Raw genomic sequence first — 21,054 nt, forward strand, 5'->3', positions numbered from 1 at the left:
TTGTGAGGTGTATCAATGTACCCCACAAATATTCCCAACTTAGTTGTCGAATCTATATTTTTCCTTACATCCTTGGTAACATGACAATAAACTAATGAACCACAGATTCTGAAGTATGACACATTTGGCTTCTTCCCTGAAAAATATTCTTCTGGTGTACTCATCTTGAGAATCTGATGAGGACTGTTGTTGTGCACATATATCATTTTGTTGCATGCTTTAACCCATAAGTGAAATAGTAGGCCCTAATCATGTAACATCGCCTGTGCAACTCCCACAATACTTATGTTATTCCTCTCATCCACCCCATTCTGATGTGGGTTATGGGGTGCTATTAACCCCCGTTGAATGCCCTATGATGCATAATAGTTCTTGAACTCATTTGACACATATTCACCATCATTATCGCTCTTGATAGCCTTCACTTTTCTACCAATGTCTTTCTCAACAAGTGCTTTAAATTCACAAAATTTGGAGTATGTCTGGTCTTTCTTTTGCATGAAGAAAATCCAACATTTACGTGATAAATCATCTACAAATATCACATAATATGTGTGCTTGGACGTGGGGGTTGTTATGAAGGGTCCACACATATCTGAGTGAACTCTTTCAAGGACTTATTGTGTTCTACTGTCCTTATCATGAAAGGTGCCTTTGGTGCACTTCCCTAGTGTACACCCTTTGCATGTATCTCACTACTCTAGTGCACCCTTAGGAAGTCTTGTAGAAATCTGCCCATGATCTTCCAAGATCCATGGTGCAAATGGCCAAGTATCCTATGCCATAATTCACCGATGTCTCAACTTTCATGTGCAAGACAGCGGGGTCTTCTACATCCAATTTGTAGAGGTTCTCTCAAACTATCTCTAAGGAAAGCCTTTCCTTTGCTAAATATCACATCGTATCCATAGTCTTCCAACATAGCAACTGAAACTAAATTCTTCTTTAGACCCAAAATATACATGACATATTTTAATGTGAGAGGAGAACCAGACTCCCTCTGAAAAGTAACTGTATTGGTACTGGTTGCGCTATACCTTCCATCATCTCGCATCTTGATGTGCATCTAGAGGTCCTTCTCCTCCAAGTCGCTGAAGAATTATTTGTTGCCTGTCTAATCTGATATTCACCCTATGAGTGACATCAGTTAAAGATTTATTAAACTAAGGTATTACTGACTCATGTGTTGGTGTGTGTCTTCTATGTTATTGAAGCAACGGATCGATCAAATTTCCAATACACAGAAAATAAAACGGAAAGACAACAGAGAAATACAGTAAGTGAACATAAAGAGACAAGCAATTTTAATAAGGAGTTTACCTTATTCTCCAGAGCTACATCTTCGGTCCAGCTTTCAGTGGTGGGCATTATTTTTATTGTGCTTTAAAAAAAGAAATTACAATACAGGGACTCAATGTGAGTTCTCCTGAAGCATTTTTTTCTTGGCAGGGTGGTTCTTGGATTCCCCAAGCCACTTAAGCACACAAACTTCTTCTTCCTACCAGCTTTGTGACCTTCTGGTCTACAGGGGAGATCCTAATGTGGTGCTCAGCCCGGATAGATTCCTCTATGGGAGGGCTTGAATCTTCAAGCTCTTTGGTGCTTGATGTTGCCTTTGGTTAGCTCGGCCCTCTGTCTCTTCTGCTTTGCTTTATTGTTCTCTGGTTTAGTCCTCCTCTCTGGGTTCACTGTTCCACTTCTTCGTCTCTTGAATTTTTGTTGTCTTACTTTCGCTTCTGATTCGACTGTCTCTGTTCATGGATTTAGCCATTCGAACTCTATGCCTGTTCGATTCCTCTTCCACCTCTGTCTCTTCACCTTCTGCAGTTTTGTTTGGAGTTCCTGGTTCGGCGTCATCAAGAACGCTCAGGAAGTGGCCACTTGTCCTCTCCTAAATGGTGCCAGCATACTTCGTTGATTCATTTCTTCAGTTACGTCATGGATGAGTCTTTCCTCCATCGTGGTGGTCAAAATGGATTCCAAATCCCTTCTAAAACACGGTATATTACCTTGTCGATTCCGCTTCCTCCATCGAGCGCGATCTCAGCTGTCCGATCTGAGCCCTCCAAATCCGACGCCATACGCACGTTTCGCGCGGTTGACTTTCTCGACTGATAACATGTGATCAACGACGATTTTCTCTCACCTTCACCTGCCACGCGTCGATCGGTGTATGGAATCACTCCACTCTCGTCCAAAACCTCCTACCGTTCATGGATGCCCCGATCAAAACCATTGATTTTCCAGAGCGTGAGTCCCGCCTTGTACGTTTAGCGCTTTTTCCTTCTCCGCTCATGGTCCTCCGGTTCCCAACGCGACCGAGTGCTCGGGCTTAGCACCTCAAAATCCACCTCCGTTTCCGGATCCGAGGCTCCCAGGGGCTACTTTGACCTCCTGCGCAGTCTCCATGGGCCTCGTTCAGCGCGCTTTGACTGAGGTCCTTGTCGTTCCACGCTGGCTGCCATTGCCACTGGTTCAGGGTGTTTTTTTATCGTTGTTTTGGATTTCTTTAGAGATTTGTTCGACCTGATACAGTCATGGTTCTTGACAGTCTTCTATGGATCCAATTCAGATCACGACCTTCCCACTGAAAAATCTTTTGGAACACCAAAAGTTGGTTTTCAAGCATCGACTAAGTAAGGATACTATTTCTTCACTTGCCCAATCTCAATCCACTTTGCGCTGCTCAGCTTTGAACCTTTGAGCCCAATCCTGAGGTACTCCACATTTCCCCTGCGCGTCGTCCTTACCTTCCTATCTAGCACTGTGTCTTCTTGCAACTCATTGAGATATTCAGGTAGCAGGTCATCGATAGAAGGCAATTGACTCTGCTCTTCAGGGTCCTCAATCATTGAAGGTTCAAACAATCTCAAGCAATCTACATTTACGACTGAGTAGATGTGCATGTAAGCTGGTAAATCAAGGCAAAAAGCATTTTCCCCAATCTTCTCAAGTATCCTAAAAGGTCCATACCTGATAGGCTTTAGCTTTTTACCTTCACCTTGCATCCTTTCCTTGCTGATATACAACCAGACTTGGTCTCCAACCTGAAAACTATGCTCCATCCGATGCTTGTCATGCCTAGCCTTATACTTGGCCTGGCTCTTTTCCAGTTGTTCCTGTACTGCCTAGTGGATCTCCTAGATCTGTTCAATGAACCTAGTTTCCTTGTCCACATCACTGTGTCCATCAACCATGGTATCTTTACCAAAGACAAAATCCAAAGGAAACCTTGGTGTGAAACCAAAACAGGTCTCAAAAGGAGATCTCTATGTAGAAGAGTGCTTGGCTCTATTACACGCATGCTACACATAACACAAGTGTTCATCCCAAAGCTTAGGATGTTTGCTGCAATAACCTCTCAGTAACTGGATCATTGTCCTGTTTACCACTTTTGTCTGGCCATCTGTTTGTGGATGAAAAGTTGTGCTTTTCTTCAACTTGGTGTCTATCATTTCCCACATATGCGACCAAAACTTCCCCACAAATCGGGTGTCTCGATAAGATACAATGGAAGTGGGTAATCCAAAATGAACCCATACATGTTCAAAGAATAATTTTGCAGTCTGTTCAGCTATGATCTGTTTACTACAAGGTATCAAAATACACATTTTACTGAACCTATCCACAACAACATATAGATAATCATGACCTTTCCTAGATTTAGGCAGTCCTCCGACAAAATCCATGGAAACACTTTCCCCAGGGTGAGAAGGAACTAGAAATGGAGTGTAAAAGCCTAGTTTTATGTTGTTGGGCTTGCTTTTAGCACACATGGAACACCCTCTTACATATCTAGAAACTGTCTTGTTCATTTTCGGCCAATAGCAGAACCTTTGCAGCTGTGTAACTGTTTTACTTACCCCAAAGTGACCTGATATCAGAGAAGTGTGTGCTTCCCTAATTATCTTTACTCTCTCGGTTTGTGGAATGTAGAGTTTCCCACAATGGTATAAGAGTCGGTCCTTCAAATGATAGTCCAATTCTTCTACTCTTTTGCCTTGACCCAAAGTTGCATATACATCTTTAAAGTCCATATCCTTAGCATATTGTTCTATGTAGCTTTCATGTGGCACATAATTATGCTTAAGTATGGTGGATGCATTTATAATGGGTCTATATAACATGTCTACAACCTTGTTATGTATGCCCTTTTTATATCTGATGACCAAATGAAACTGTTGTAGAAAACCCATCCATCTATAATGTCTTGATTACTGCAACTTAGTTTGGGAGTGTAGATATTGAAGTGGCTGATGATCAGTATGTATTACTGTCTCTTTGCCCATTAAATAATGTTTCCACTTTTTCACACTCTGAACTAATGCATACAATTCTTTATCATATGTAGGATAGTTAACTACTACAGGATTAAATGTCTCACAATGATAACATATGGGTTTACCATGCTGTGTCAACACTGCTCCCATGGCATAGTCACTGGCATCAGTTTGGATCTCAAATGGTGTTTGTAAATCTGGCAGTGCTAGTACAGGTGCTATACTAATTCTCTCTTTGAAGGTGTCGAAGGCTTTCTGATGTTTTCCTCCCCACTGAAACACCTTATTCAATCCTGTTAAAGCATGTAAGGGAGCTGCAAATGAGGAGAAGTTAAAAATTAACTTCCTCCAATATTGTGCTGCTCCTAAGAATCTTCTCACTTCTGTAGCAGACCTGGGTTTAGGCCAGTTCACAATGACTGCCACTTTAGAGGGATCTATTTTTAATTCACCTCCCCCTACTATATGACCTAAGTAGTTTAGAGATGTTTTCCCAAATTCACATTTTGAGAGTTTAACATAAAGTGTTTCTCTTTTCAAAACATATAATGTTTTCTTAACATGTTTTAAATGTTCTTCCCACATTTTACTAGAATTCATAATGTCATCCAGATATAAAATAACAAAAGCATCAAGAAAAGGTCTGAGTACATCATTCATTAATCTCATGAAAGTAGCAGGAGCATTAGTTAAGCCAAAAGGCATAACCAACCATTCATACAATCCCTGCTTCGTTTTGAAAACAGTCTTCCATGCATCTTGCTCTGCAACTATGACCTGATGGTATCCACTATGCAAATCCATCTTGGTGAAATAAATAGCTTCCTTAAATTGATCTAAAATATCATCTATGCGAGGAAGGGGATAGCGATTTTTTATTGTTATGTTATTCAGTGCTCGGTAATCAATGCACATTCTCCACGAGCCATCTTTCTTTCTCACCAAAACGTTTGGTGACCCACATGGTGATGTGCTAGGCCTGATGAAGCCCTTCTTGAGCAACTCCTACACCTACTTCTTGATTTCAGCATTCTCTAAAGTAGACAACCTATACATCCCAATGTTAGGCAAAGGAACATCTTGCTGCAAAATAATATCATGTACTATTCCCTTTTTCGGTGGCAGACCTTTAGGTTCTTGAAACAAGACATCATACTCTAAAACAACCTTTTCTATATTAGCTTGCTGTTCAACATTACATCCCTCAAATACATTGGTTTTATCAGGTTTCTTTTCCTTTACAACCATCAGTAAGGATTGTTTACATGAATTTATCATTCTTTTCATCTGTCCTGAATTTATGAGTATAATTATTCTTGAGCTTATGAGCTCTTACAAAGTATTCGATTCCATCTTTAACAAGTAGATACTTGTTGTCAGCTCTATAGAAAATAACCTTTCTATCATATACAAGTAATGGCTTCCTAAAACAATTCCACATATGTCCAAAGGAATTATGTCTAACTCAACCTCATCTACAAATATTGACCCAAAAGAAAACTTGAGTTAGCACCGTCTAGTCACTTGTAGTTGTGCTTTATCATTCAACCATCCTAATGGGTATGGTTTCCTTTGAGGTGTAGTTGCTAATCCCAATTTCTTTACAATTGCTTCAGAAATCAAATTTACTTGTGAGCCACTATCAAACAATGTATCAATCTTTTGATTTTTGGAAATAACTTGAATATGGAAAAGATCATGTCTTTTTCTCTCATTTTCTTCATCAATAACAGATTGAGCAGAATTACTAGTAGATGCTTTAGAATTCTTACCTCTTATACCTATGGCTGCTATAGTTGTTTCATCTCCCGAGTCTGACCCCAAATCTTTCTAAATAGTTGCAGTTGTCTTCTTCTTCTTGCCCTCGGACTTCTTAGGTCTCAGTTCTGGATGCAGAATCCAAGAATGCTCATCATCATGCCCCTCCTTTTTACAGTGAGTGCATGAAGCTTTGGCTTTCTATGCAGTGTTAGCCTTCCTTGCTTTCCACTTCTGTTTTCTTTTCTCCTTTCTCTTGCTTACAGTGGGTTGGGATGGTCCCCCAACTTCTGGATTTCCATTCTTTCCTCTAGCTTCTAAATGATTAGCTTGTACAGATACCTCATCTATGCTAGTGGGATTAAACATGAGGATGGTATGCCTCACGTAGTTGTGTAGAACACCAATGTACTTCAAAAGAGTCTTTGGTGAATCTAATGAGATACCCAACATCAATGCTCTTTTTCTGAATTCTTGAGTACACCCTTGCACACTTTGCCCCTTCAACTGTCAAAGAGTTTGCAAGCTCATCATGGCTTGTTGCATGTAGGCCAATGGATATAACTGCTTTTTGATTGCAAAAACAAAGTCACTCCAGACAGAGATGGTCTTACCATGTCTTTTCATATCAGCTTGGGTTCCACCTTCCCACCAAATCAAGGCAGTGCCTCCTAGGTGTAGGCTTGCCAGCTGAATCTTACTTTTGTCTGAGTGTATGTTTTGTACCCTATAATACACATCAATTTTTCTAATCCAATTGTCCAACTTTTCAGCATTTATCTCTCCATCATATATAAGCAAATCAAATTTAACATCTAGCTTAATCAAAGATGCCTTCTTATTATGCACAGGCCTATTAGGAGGTGTGAGAAAGCTTTCCTCTTTCCCCTTTCCTTTGGAGTGGTCATGGCAATGAGACTCATCTTCTTCTTTATCTTGTTTAGAACTTGATGAATCTTCAACCTTTTTCTTTCTAAAGTCTCTGTACATTTCTTCTACCATAGACTTTATAGCTAGGAAACTCTCTATGAATTGAGGGTTTGGCCCAACAGAACTTTCCTCTGACATTGTCTTCCCAGAATAGACTCTCCCAATTTCAGGATTAGTTTCCACCAACTCTCATTCTCCTAATTTGAGCTTTGATCTTGTGAGCATTCACAGCTAAACCAACACAAGCTTGTCTAACCTTACAACCTAGTGGTCTAATACCACTTGATCTAATATTTACCCTATGAGTGACATCAGTTAAAGATTTATGAAACTAAGGTATTACAGACTCATGTGCTAGTGTGTGTGTGTTATGTGTTATTAAAGCAACGGATCAATCAAATTGCCAATACATAGACAATAAAATGGAAAGACATCAGAGAAATACAGTAAGCAAACATAAAGACGCAAGCAATTTTAATAAGGAGTTCACCCTATTCTCCAAAGCTACATCTCCGGTCCAGCTTTTAGTGGTGGCCTTATTTTTATTGTGCCTTTAAGCAGAGAAATTACAATACAGGGACTCAATGTGAGTTCTCCTTAAGCAGGTTTTGCTTGGAAGGGTGGTTCTTGGATTCCCCAAGCCACTTGAGTACACAAACTTCTTCTTCCTACCAGCTCTGTGACCTTCTGATCTACAGGGAGAGCCCAATGTGGTGATAAGATTGGACAGATTCCTCTATGGGAAGGCTTGAATCTTCAAGCTCTCTGGTGCTCGATGTTGCCTCTAGTCAGCTCGGCCCTCTGTCTCTTCTACTTTGCTTTATTGTTCTTTGTGTTCAGTCCTCCTCTCTAGTTTCACTGTTCCACTTCTTCATCTCTCGACTTTTTGCTGTCTTACTTCCACTTTTGATTCAACTGTCTCTGTTCATGGCTTTAGCCATTCAAACTCTATGCCTATTTGGTTCCTCTTCCACCTCTGTCTCTTCACCTTCTGCAGCTGCGGTTGGAGTTCCTGGTTCAGCGTCATCAAGAATGCTCAAGGAGTGGCCACTTGTCCTCTTCTAAACGGCGCTAACATACTTCGTCAATTCATTTCTCCAATTACGTCGTGGATGAATCTTTCCTCCATCGTGGCAGTCAAAACGGATTCCAAATCCCTTCTAAGACGCGGCGTATTCCTTTGTCGATTCCAATTCCTTCATCGGGCGTGATCTGAGCCGTCCGATCTGAGCCCTCTAGATCCAACACCATACGCACATTTCACGCGATTGACTTGCTCAACCGATAGCGCACGATCAACGACGGTTTTCTCTCACCTCTGCCTGCCATGCGTCGATCGGTGTACGAAATCGCTCCGCTCTCATCCAAAAAATCTTACCATTCATGGGCGCCCATATCAAAACCGTTGATTTTCCAGAGTGCGGTTCCCACCTTGAACGTTTAGCGCTTTTTCCTTCTCTGCTCGTGGTCCTCTAGTTCCCAACACGACCGAGTGCTCGGGCTTCCTCCATTTCGGCCCTGTTTTCCCAACGACGCGCGATTAGTGATAGGCACTAATCGCGCATCAAAATCCACCTCCGTTTCCTGATCCGGGGCTCCCAGGACCTACTTTGACCTCCCGCACAGTCTCCATGGGCCTCGATCAACGCGCTTTGACTGAGGTCCTTGTCGTTCCATGCTAGCTGCCATTGCCACTGGTTTAGGGAGTTTTTGATTGTTGTTTTGGATTTCTTTAGCGATTTGTTCGACCTGATACAGTCATGGTTCTTGACAGTCTTCTATGGATCCGATTCGGATCACTGTCATATGGAATGAGGCTCCACTATCGAGATACCACACACTACCCATAATCGATGTCACCATGTATGTAATAAGTGTGAAATCCAACTCGAATTGTGAAGCTAGAGCTTCACCTGCCACTCCTCCCGAGGGCTTCTTGCCGACCTTCTTGTGCGGACACTTTGTGGCATAATGTCCCAGCTCATGACAGTGAAAACATTTTATCTTCGACAAGTCTTTCTTCTTGTCACCTTGACTAGAATCCCATTTGGATTAGGATTTCTTCCCTTTCCCTTTCTTCGCCTTTCTAGCCAAGGCACAATTCTCCTCATCATCATGCTTGGATGAGGTTCCACCTTTGGTGTTCCGCCTTATATCTTTTTGCACCAAGTCAGACCACCATCTCTCTCAATTTGGTAGCTTCTCCCTCCCATTTACTAAATCCTGGTAGTTTTTCCATCTTTTGGGAAGGCCTAGAAGTGATACGCTTACCAGATCATCTTCAACAACTGTAATACCAACACTCCCAAGTTCATCCCGACATTGGGCGAACCTGCTCAGGTACTATGGTATTCTGTCGCCCTTCTCCATCTTGATCTTCCAAATCTTATCCTTTAGTGCTAGCTTCTTGTGGTCACTGCTATTCTGAAAAAAAGTCTATCAAGTCTTGCCACATTGCATATGGGGTATTCTTCTCGTGGAGATTCGAGACAATATGATCTCAAACTCCTTCTAGTATGATCCTCCTCGCATTTTCCACACATTTCTTCCACTCTGCCAGATCATGAGCATCAGTTGTCGGAGGATTAGGAATATCATTGTCTATGAATTCCTTTAGCCCATTATCTTCCAACACTACCTCCAACTAGTCCTTCCAAGGAATATAATTCGAGCTACCCTCAAGGGCATACTCGAGTCTCAATCCATAGAACGACATCTTGTTGGCTCTGAAGAATGATACTGCAAAGACAAACTCTAACTCTTCTCTTCTATTGTGATTCCTGCTATGATACCATGTAGAAATTCCTTGTAGATTCAAGTTGCTTATGTAATTTGCTAAAACAAAAGACTTGAATCTACTCTACTCATCAGTGAAAATAATTAATTGATCGAGAAATAAAAAAACATGAGGAAAGATTCAACCACATATGCTCAAATATTTATCTAAGGGAAAGAATGCTGCTCAAAACCCCTTCCTATCTGTATATTGCATTAGATCAGAAAAATAGAGAAGAAAATACAATGCTTGTTCAACTTGAACAATCTCTGCACAAGTACAATCTATCTCACTACCTCACAAGTTGACTTTGGCCAATACTTAACCAATTCTACTGCCTACCAAGCTCCTATTTCCTTACATTGTTTCTCAAGGAATTAGCCCCCTATTAATTAGGGAAATCCCCATCCTGAATTGTGCAATCCCTATAGGCCCTTCTCTGACTACATGCACCACCTATACAACTCGAAAAATTATACAACTGATAGTACACTTCCCTTGAACTCCAATCTCAACTGGGTAACTCGAATTTCATGCATGCATGAGTTAATTATGGTTGATTTATTAGTTAAATGGTTGAACACATGAAGCTACACCCCACTGCTAGACCTCCTACTAGTTCCTCCAACAGTTGGAACTAGTTTAACTGAAATTAACTCAGTTTAACTGAATTAAACTATTACAACTCAAATTAAACTCAACCTAGGCTCCTAAAATTTAGGAACCACTCTACATGACTTAAGTTAGGCCCTCAAATCGAATTAACTAAGTCAACTAAGAGAAATTAACTTAATTACTTCATTCTTGTTGTCTTGTGATGCCAAATTACAATTTTCTTCTTATTTAATTCAAGGGAAAATTAAATCAAGGTTTTCTTGTTTCCATTTTCAACATATCTTGTCAAATGCTAACTATTTCTTATTATTAATAACTATATAAATATTAGCAACCATATTATTGTATATTATATATTTGTGATTATTATATTAACATTATATTATATTTTAATATAATATTAACAATTATGTTTCAAACTATCATGTAACATAATAATAACATTTAGTTATTATTAATAATACCTATTTATCTCTCTCTCTTTTTATATATACCAAAATTTATTACAATGAATTAATCTTATAGTTATTTACTACAATGTAATAAATATTAGGGTTTATAATATTAGTTTTTGAATATGGGTATCATTGTAACATATATATATCGTCAATAGATTTTTCAAATTATACGAATACTTTTTAGTATTCTGTGTTATAACTTTCAATAATTTCAATAGATTCTAATAACTTATTCATGGTATTTCTCAATAAATTCAACAAATTTATCATTAATCTGGTTGCATTTTAGAATAGGCACTCTTTCTCTCAAACTTATAATTATTATAATATATTACTTATATAATAATAGTATAAGTAATATAATAATATAATAATAAGCAATATATTATAATCATATATATATAAACCCAAAGGGGTTAATATTAAAGAGTAAGATTAATATTATAACCCAAAGGGATTGTATACCCTTTGATTAATGTTATAAATCCTAAGATTAATATATTAAACCTAAGATTAATATTATAGACTTTAAGATTATAAACTCTAATATATTATTATACATATTGGGGATTAATGTTATAAACCTAAGGGATTATTGTTATTATAAAACCAAGGGATTAATAAACCTAAGGGACTAATAATATTATAAAAGACATTGCAAATTATGGTTGATCTTGGTTAATCATTAATCATCATTGAGATTAATAAACCTAATAAAACCAAGGGATTAATCATCATTGAGATTAATAAAACCAAGGGATTAATAAACCCAAGGGACTAAGATTATAAACCCTAATATATTATTATACATGTTAGGGATTAATATTATAAGCCCAAAATATTAATAAACCGAAGGGATTTTTGATACTATAAAACCAAGGGATTAATAAACCCAATGGACCAATAATATGATAAATAACATTGTAGATTATGGTTGACCATGGTTGATTATTAATCATTATTGGGCATGACAAATCGTGGTTGACCATAAAGGCCTTGATTAACCATTATGATTTACTATGTTTCACCAATAGTTGAGATTATTTGATTATGTTTGAATATTATAAACCCTATATTATAAGCCCTGATGTTAAACCCAATATTATAAGCCCTAATATTAAAACCAATGATTTGTTTATATTAACAATGTTAACATTACAATTATTTAATATGAACATTAAAACCATATGTTAAACCTACTGTAACATCAAAACCTAATAATAACATCAAAACATAATGTTAAACTTAATATTAACATTAAAACCACAATAACACATTAAAACCATATATTAAATCTAATGCTAAAATCTAATATTTTATTAATAGTATTATATTAACAATATTAAATCCAAATATATTTTATTATTTATTATATTAAAACTTAAAACCTAAAATCAAAAAGATTATTAGGTTTTAATATTATTAATATATTACAATAGTTGTTTTACCAAAACTTATTAATATATTAATTTTATACATTGTTAATATGTTAAATAATCATTTTATATTGTCAATATATTGTTTTTTTTAAGTCAATACAAAAGATTTCTATTAATAAAGATAAGTTTTACATTGATAACATATGTCTTCCAAAAAGGTTGACTTGAGAGTATAAAGCTCCAACTAGGTATGACAAAGTAAGCATGAAGACTAAATAACAATAGATCCAAAATTTACATCCATTAAGATCCATTGGCCAATAGTAAAACTAACACCTCCAACTTATATTAAGGAAATTGAAGCTCTGTAAAAGCAAAGTCACAAAATAAAAAACACCTCTAGTAGAAAAATATTGGAGAAATTAAGCCACAGACACCACCCTCTTTCTTTGAGAGCCATAGAATAAAACGAACACCTCAGACAGAAGTGTCACAACAAATAGAATGCCACCACATGCTGTAAGAGCATTAGACACCACCTCTTTGCAAGAAAAACACAAACTAAGGTTCATAGCAAATAGATTGTCATTGCCTCTTGTAGATAAGAGAGGTAATTATGTGCCATTGTAGAAAAGCACAAAAATCCTTAACAATACCTTCACAAGATCCATGGAACAAAATGTTATTGCATTTTAAGGAAAACAAAAAACTGCACAATCTAAGCCCATCAGTTGGATATGATAACTGGTGAAAGTGGAGAAGTGCTAATTGGTGGAACAATGACAAAAACATGAGGCTTCGTGAGCTCCTCAGAGTCAGAATCAGTATATACTTCTCAACCCTTCGCAAACGTGAGACTACATCATTCAGGAAGAAACGAACATTCCGAAGAAGACTCTTGATATCCTCTTGTACTACAAATATTTTATAATTTTTCACTTTCTTATCTATGAGAACCAAACGGAATAGGGTATACATTTGTTCATGCACATCAAGGGAGTGTAGAAAATCCAGTCTCCTCTTTCTGAATTCCCCAAGGAGGAGAATTCATTTGAATCCATTTGATTTCTATCATCAAACTCCCTAGATTCAAAGTGAATAATTTCCTTTTGAACCTCCATACGGATCAAATCAAAATAGGCTGCAATTGAATTTCAACCAAAAAACTTTCTATGTTGAGAAGTAGAGCTACTAGCACCCCCTCTATGATTTTCCATTCTCTATCAAGGAGCTATGGTTATAGAGAGAAGTGGATGGAACACAAATGCCTAGCCAATACAAATAAAAAATGGAAAATACCCATATTTTTGGACCCTCAACATAAGTAGAAGCACATCGTCCCCAATTTCCATGATTGGAATCCATAAATAAGAAATCCCAAGCTATAAAAGTGATAGAATGTTGATAGAGTAATACTCGGAGTTTTGGACCCTCAACCAGTGTAATAGTAATACGCATATGTTTTGATCCTCATCCAGAGTAAAAGCATGTCATCCCCGATGTGACTCAAATGGAACCCATGGACAAGAAATGGTAAGCTATAAGAAAGATAGAGTACATATCGAAACCTTTGAAAACCCCACCAAGAATATGCGACATAGATATAAGGAAACTGCACAAGGTCAAAAACTAGAGACTAAGGACGGTGACGAAATACAAACTTTGATTGGCCAAAAAACACAAACTTAGGCTGATAGGGACAAAGACCAAAATAATGAAATAACACAACCCCAAGTTTCCCTCCTAAATAGTAAGAAAAAATAACACTAAAACCATACAGAAAAACTTCCAGGATACCATACACCACAAACCAAGATAGGACAATTGAATGAGATACCTACAGAATCAATTCCTTGGAGTGTTGAGGTAGGTAGAACCATGACCGAATTGAAGACCAACCCTAATGCAGTATTGTGCAAGAATAGAATAAAGAACATTGACCCACTTCTATATTGCAAAAAATGTAAAAGAGTTGTGAACATGGTCCAACTTTCCCTCATAATGGTGATGAGTCCCCAATTTGCCAAAGGTTGGATGTGCGCGACCCTAACATGCAAGGCACACCATGATAGAGAAACATAACCGACAAGGAGAAGATTTCTCCTCCCCACTACCCAAGATCAGGTCATACCTCTACCACCCTGTAGCAGATCCTATGCATATATAAGGAGAGGATTGAAGAGAATCGCACAAGGTGGAAAAACAATTTTCATGCCTCAGTAGTACCGGGAAAGGACAAGTGTTGATCATGGCACACCGGATAGGAAGAGGTCAACAGGAGTAGGAGAACAATCGATTGAGCACGAAATGTTGGAACCGCTGAGAACGCAGAGCTTTGAGGGATTTGAAAGGGCGATCTAGAGAGAGTCAGAGTTTGGTGTTGAAGAGGTTAAATCTGTGGTGGCCAATGCCATTGGACAGGAGGCAGAGATTTGATTCTTCGCAGAGAGGCAGGGCAAAGAGCTTAGGAAACCACGAACAGTGATCTGCTGTGGGGTGAATCTACAAAGAGGATATAGCCTGATCATGGCAAGAAAAAGTAATGGTCAGTGCCATTGCACCGAAGGTTACCAACAGGGTGTGAGCAAGCTTTATTTGCCAATATATCTGCAGTTCTTTTAAGAGATCGAAGGACATGGTAATAAAGATTGCCTTCATTTGCTGGTCCAGAGAATGGCATCGCTCAATGATTTTCTGCAGACTCAGATTTTGGGCTTTTCTGTTGCTTATCATCAGACCAATGATAATGGCAGAGTCTCTAATTATAATAGACTTGGATATACCAAGTTTCTGAAGTTGGAGCAAACCTTGAAGGAGGGCGAAAGCTTCAGCCCTCTTGTTTGAAGCATGGCCCAGACCCCATTCATATTCAGTTAACACATCTCCATTACCGTTGCAAATAAGACCTCCAGCCCCAGCCATTCTTGGGTTGGATTTGGAGGCTCAATCAAAAAAAGATAATGAGTATTGCTATTCCTGAGCCACCGAGCAAATTCTTCATCTTTCATCCTGATTTTCCAGCTACATCTGGGGCTGTCTCTGCTATTGGGATCACACCTTTTTTGTTCTATGTTGCTTCTGTCCAGAATATGCCCTATGTAATTCCTTTCTTCGACTGTTAGGTCCAGCACCTTCAGATTCCCATGACATTTTGTGGATAGAGTTTCCAAGTTGAGATTCCAAGCTTTGTTGTAGAGCTTTCTAACATTAGTTTCTGTGCCTTTGAAGATCATTCTGTTTCTTGCTAGCCAGATGTTCCAGAGAAGTGTACAGGGCAGGGCATTCTAGACCCTTCGAGCTGTATTGTTTGCTTTTCTTCCCCACGGGTAGCTCTTTTTCCATATGTGCAACACTTCAAATATACTAGTGCCAGGCACCCAGGGGGGATTGTGACTCCGAAAGGCTTCCTTCCAGCAGGTTGAAGCAAATGAGCAATCTATAAATAGATGCTGGATTGTCTCTTCTTCATTTTGGCAGTTTGGACAGCAAGATCGTCCAATTATTCCTCGCTTTCTGAGGTTCTCAGTAGTGAGGACTTTCCCTCTTAATAGGATCCATAAGAAGAATTTGATTTTTGGGAGAGTTTCTGCCTTCCAAACAAGTCTCCAATGTGCCCAGATTTCCATGGGATATTCGTTGATGCAGATCTGATGATAAGCAGCCTTAATAGTGTAGATAGTGCCTGAAGGATCCCATCGAAATTCATCAGCAAGGTAGCGTTTGGAGGGCGCTATACCATGAAGATACGTTTTTAGGTTGTCGAGACTAATTTCTACATCTGCTGGTATATGAGGGAAACTCCAACCTTTCCAGGTATGGGAGTGGGCTTCCCATTGAGAGATCTGGGCCAGAGTTTGAATACTTGCACTGCTGAAAAGAGCTAGAATATGCTGAGTACCAGGCCATTGGCATATGGGCTGTTGCCCCATTATTTTGTCTTCTCCAATTCTTATGTAGCTGCCTCCTTTGGGCACTTTGGAAGTGTTTTGGTCAAGAAAAGGTATAGCTTTCTTACACATCCTCCAGATTTTAGAGCATGCTCTGTTGGGGAGCTCATGATCCAAAAGCTAGTGCCTTTGGTGGCTGAGGTATTTTTTTCAAGAACAGTTTTCCACCAAGCATTCCTTCCAGTTATGAGTCTCCAAACTAGCTTGCCAGCAAAGGCGAGGATTAGGAATTTAGATGATCTGATTCCCAGCCCTCCATTCTCACACGGCTGAGTGACCTGCTTCCAGCTTACCAAGTTGTATTTTTTTTTTCATTTCTCCCTCCTTGCCAAAGAAAATGATGAAGGAGAGCATCCATTTTAAAATGGAAGTTAGCGGGGGCTTGTAAAAGTGTAAAGCAGTACAAGGGCAGGGAGGAGAGGCCTGCTTTCAGAAGAATTATGCGCCCTGCAGGGTTAAGCCAAGAAGTGCCCCAATGCTGTATCTTCCTTTTCATTTTGTCATTAATAACTTCCCAGGCTATAACTTTCAAGTTGTCGGCACTTACAGGCATGCCCAAATAAGTAAATTGCTCCCAATTAAGCTTACAAGGAACCCCAAGAGTACAAGCAATCCTATGGAGAACATGTGTCGAAGTGTTCCACACATAAATACAACTCTTAAGATAATTTATCAGACCTCCAGAGTAGCTCATGTATTTGTCTAGGAGGGTTTTAAAATGACGGGCTATGATGTTTGAAGCTCCCCCCATTAGAAGAGTATCGTCGGCAAATTGAGAGTGATTGATGTTTTTGACTCCATTGTCAAATTTGATCCCGGTGATGAGGCCCATGCGACGATTGTAATCTAGAGCTCTACTAAAAGACTCATCCATTAATATAAAGAGATAAGGTGAGAGAGGGCAGCCTTGTCTAAGGCCTCGAGAGGATTGGAACTGCCATTTAGAAGAGGGGAGATCCAAGGTCCTGTAATGCAGGCTTTGATAAGGCTAATAAAGGATGTGGCAAATCCCATTTTTTCAAGCACAACAAACAGGAAGGAATGTCTGACACGGTCAAAGGCATTGGCTAAGTCTAACTTTAAGATGAAGCCTTTCTCATTTCGGGTTTGACTGGAGTGAATGGCCTCTTGGACAAGAAGGATGGAGTCCGAAATTTGCCTATTGGCAAAAAAACCCCCTTGATTTTCAGATATGAGAGTGGGGAGGATAGGTTTTAGGCGAGTAGCCAAGATTTTTGTCAAAATTTTATATGATGAGTTACACAAGGATATTGGGCGAAAGCGTGAGAAAGTCAAAGGTCAATTTTCTTTATGGATAAGGGCAAGATGGGTGGCATTAGTGAATCCTCCAATTTTGCATTTACGTTGGACCCATCTTAGCATTTTGACAAGATCTTTTTTATTATTCCACAGTATGTTCTATAGAAACAAATAGGAAAGCCATCTAGACCCGGGACTTTATCTGGCTGGACAACCCAGATGGCATCATGTATTTCTTCTTCATTGATCTCCTTAGTCAAATCTGCATTAATATCCTCATTGATTCCTTTGGGCATATGCCGTAGGAGGTCTGAATAGTCCTATGTTTCATTTGTCTTAGTTAGGAGAGTGTTGTAATAGGCTGAGGCAGTTTTCTTGATAGCTTCTTGGGTTTTTTGAGGGCAGCCTTCCTCATCGTTGATCATGGTGACATTATTTCTGACTTTCTGGACAATTGCTTGCTTACGGAAGAAAGTTGTATTTTTGTCTCCTCCATGAAGCCAAAGCTGTCTTGACTTAATTCTCCATTTCTGCTCTTCTTCTCTATTAACCCGGTACAACTGATAATATATATCACTTTCTAATGCTTTATCCTCTTGGGACAACCCATTTTCCTCTATTTTCCTGTGAGTTTCTTTCAATTTATTTTTTAGCTCAACTTTGACATTTTCTGGTTCTTTGTAATGCTGCTTCACCCATTCCTTCAGGGCGTGTTTTGTATTCTTCAGCTTGCATTCCCAAATGAATCCCGATGGTCCTTCTATATGATGATGCCAGGCTGTCTGGACAATCTGATCCACAATAGGATTGCTACGCCAAATAGAATTGTATTTTAAAGGCAACGGCCCCAAAGGACAATGTGCTTCAAGAACAATGCTAATGGGGTAGTGATCGGAGGCTGAATAAGGCAGAATATCAGCATGAGCAGTGGAAAACTTAGAGAGGAGAGAAGTATTTACCAAAATTCTGTCAAGGCGCTCCAGAATGTTATCTCTACCCAGCCTACGGTTGTTCCAAGTGTACCTCCGATTTTTTGGGATGATATCTACTAAATCGTACTCTTGCATGATGTTTTCCAGCTTTGCTCTATAAGGATCATGTGTAAAAATGCCTCCTCTTTTTTCATTGGAGTGTAATATAAGATTTAGGTCTTCCCCAAAGATGATATTTCTATTATCTTCAGTTTGGATGTCTTCTTGTAGTGTGGCCCAGCACTGATCTTTATCTTTGAAATGGTTCGGAGCATAAATGTTATAAATGACTATTTGCTTATCCTATGCTTGTTTTTCTAGTGTGACTTTGATCCAATATGGATTGATAGTTTTGGATGTGCATTTCCAAGTATTTTTGTTCCACATTGTGGTGATACTGCCAGAAGCTCCTCTTGCTTCACATATTTGTCCCTCATAATGCCTGATATGTTCTATAATTCTTGTCATCTCTTGCAATCTTTGCTTTGTTTCCTGAATCATTACAATTCCTGGCTTCTCATGAGTTGTGAGATCTTTCAGGGCAGCAATTTTTGAGGGGTACCCTAGTCCCCTACAGTTCCATGATATGACTTTCATCATTGAGTATTTGGGTTTCAGAGGGATACGCGTCCCCCTTGCTCCTTATGTGTTGTTTCATTGCTATTTTGCCCCAATATATAAGTTTCTATGGGATTTTGAGTTCCCATGGCAATGTCTTTTTGAGCGTTTTTGTTCCTTTGTTGTTTACTTGATTTCCTACCAGGTCCTTTTTTTTGAGATTCTTGATTGCTTCCATGCTCTTTCGAGGAGCTTCTAGTAGCTCGGGGGGCGGGGCGATTGAATGGGAGGGGGAGGATTGAGAAAGAGAAAAAAGGATGGGGGGGTCATTTTCAAGGGGGGTCAGGGGGGTCATTATCAGGGAGAGAGAGGGCGCCAAAGGGGTATGAAGAGATCATGGGAGAACCAGTGGATGGCCCCGAGGTGGGGAAGATGGGTGGACCAAGAGGAGAGGAGGGAGAAGGGACATCCGAGGAGGAGCCTTTGGGCGGAGCTGAAGGGGAATTAGGCTTGGGAGGGGCAATTTTGGGAGGAGCCTCTTCAAAGTTTTCTTTCAAGCTAGAGGCAGTCTTCTTTTTCTTTACAGTTTCCCATTGTTCTTCTGATTGAGCAGGTTCAACATTAACAATTTTAGAACAGCTATTGGAAAAATGGCCGTATTCGTGACATACCTTGCATTTGAAAGGAATTTGTTCGTAGTCCAGTTGCTGAATATGCATCCAATCGTCCACTTTTAGTTTGATTGCTTCTGGAAGACCCTTGCCGAGATCAACTTCAACACATATCCGCACACATGCTTGCTTATTATCCTTGGGCTCACACCGATCAATGTATTTTCCAATAGCATTGCCGATGGCTTGAACCGAGTCATCTCCCCAGCAATGGAGCAGGAGATGCGGAAGACGAACCCAGACTGGAACAGCATTAGGGACATCCAGCTCAGGATCGAAATCTGGAGTCCATTTGTTCAGGTACAGACCACGAGAGTCCATGAGGTACGACCCATTTCTAAATATTAGGTCCTTTAGATTCAAAGTGGAAAGTGTAATAACCTTTTCCACAGAAACGAATGGAGATTTTACCATTAACTTTGTCTGCCCAGTTTCTTTCGATCCATTGTTGAACAGTTTTTGGGGAAGGCCATAGGCTGGTGAATTGACCGATGAGCCCCTGCTCAGCTAAAGAGAGAGCAGCCATTCATGGTAACGTAGGAGGAAGGTCAACCTCTTGCAACCCATCCAGTTTCTTGACAAACTTGGACAACGCAGGACAAGTTCTCTAAGGCTGAAGAGATTTGACTAAAGCGGAAAACGCATCTGCAGCGGACTGGAAACACGCATTTGCATCGGGCTGATCAACAGGGCCCTCCGTGGCAGGGTTCGGAGAGGCCAGAGGCCAGAGGCCTTGCACGGCAAAGAAAAGACCAGCAGTCGACTGCTAGGTCAGGGAAACGCGCAGGGAGGCGCGCGCTCAGCTCCAAATATTATAAAAATATATTAGTATTAAGTATTGGGGGTTTTCGCAGTGCATTATATTAGATATCATTTTTTGGGATTCAACTGCGTTAAGTAAGTCATTTATCTATGACCATTTCCATGTGAGGTAGTCGTAACTGACTAATTTCTCATGATTTTTGAATAGTTCACTTAGCACTCATTGCATCGGGCGATGCTCACAGGGGTGAAGAAGTGGGATTGAAACTAGTGAAATACTTAATTCAAAAAGAGTGAAGGGAACTCTACTTGAATGGTTCACGAGGCACAATACTTGCTAAGGTTTTGCAAATGGGGTAGCAAGTTAAGTGAGCTTGATTGTGGGGAAAAATCCACAGTTAAGCGCACTTGAGCCAGAGGTGATCTGGGATGGGTGACCTCCCGGGAAGTCCTGGTTACTGGGTGCAAGCCACGGAAGTGATGATTGACACTATGTGATTTATTTCACTAGTTTCAGTCCCACTTTGCTAAGTGGACTATTCAAAAATCATGAGAAAATTAGTCAGTTACGACTACCTCTCATGGAAATGGTCATAGATGAATGACTTACTTAACGCAGTTGAATCCCAAAAGAATGATATCTAATATATTAGTATTTTAGAATTTGTAAACATCTAGAATTTTTTTCG

At 39.5% G+C, this 21,054-nt stretch overlaps 1 protein-coding gene across 1 annotated transcript; it reads right to left on the bottom strand.

Moving 5' to 3' along the window:
* Nucleotides 1–17,723: 17,723 nt before the first annotated feature.
* On the bottom strand, nucleotides 17,724–18,470 carry LOC149145649 (uncharacterized). Its single transcript, XM_089452519.1, has one exon. It carries the CDS (start codon nucleotides 18,468–18,470, stop codon nucleotides 17,724–17,726), a length of 747 nt encoding a protein of 248 aa, XP_089308645.1.
* Nucleotides 18,471–21,054: the final 2,584 nt, after the last annotated feature.

The sequence above is a fragment of the Pinus tabuliformis genome, chromosome X (genome assembly GCF_031772625.1).
Source record: "Pinus tabuliformis cultivar Carrire ecotype Pingquan chromosome X, CPIR1, whole genome shotgun sequence".
Lineage (NCBI taxonomy): Eukaryota > Viridiplantae > Streptophyta > Pinopsida > Pinales > Pinaceae > Pinus > Pinus tabuliformis.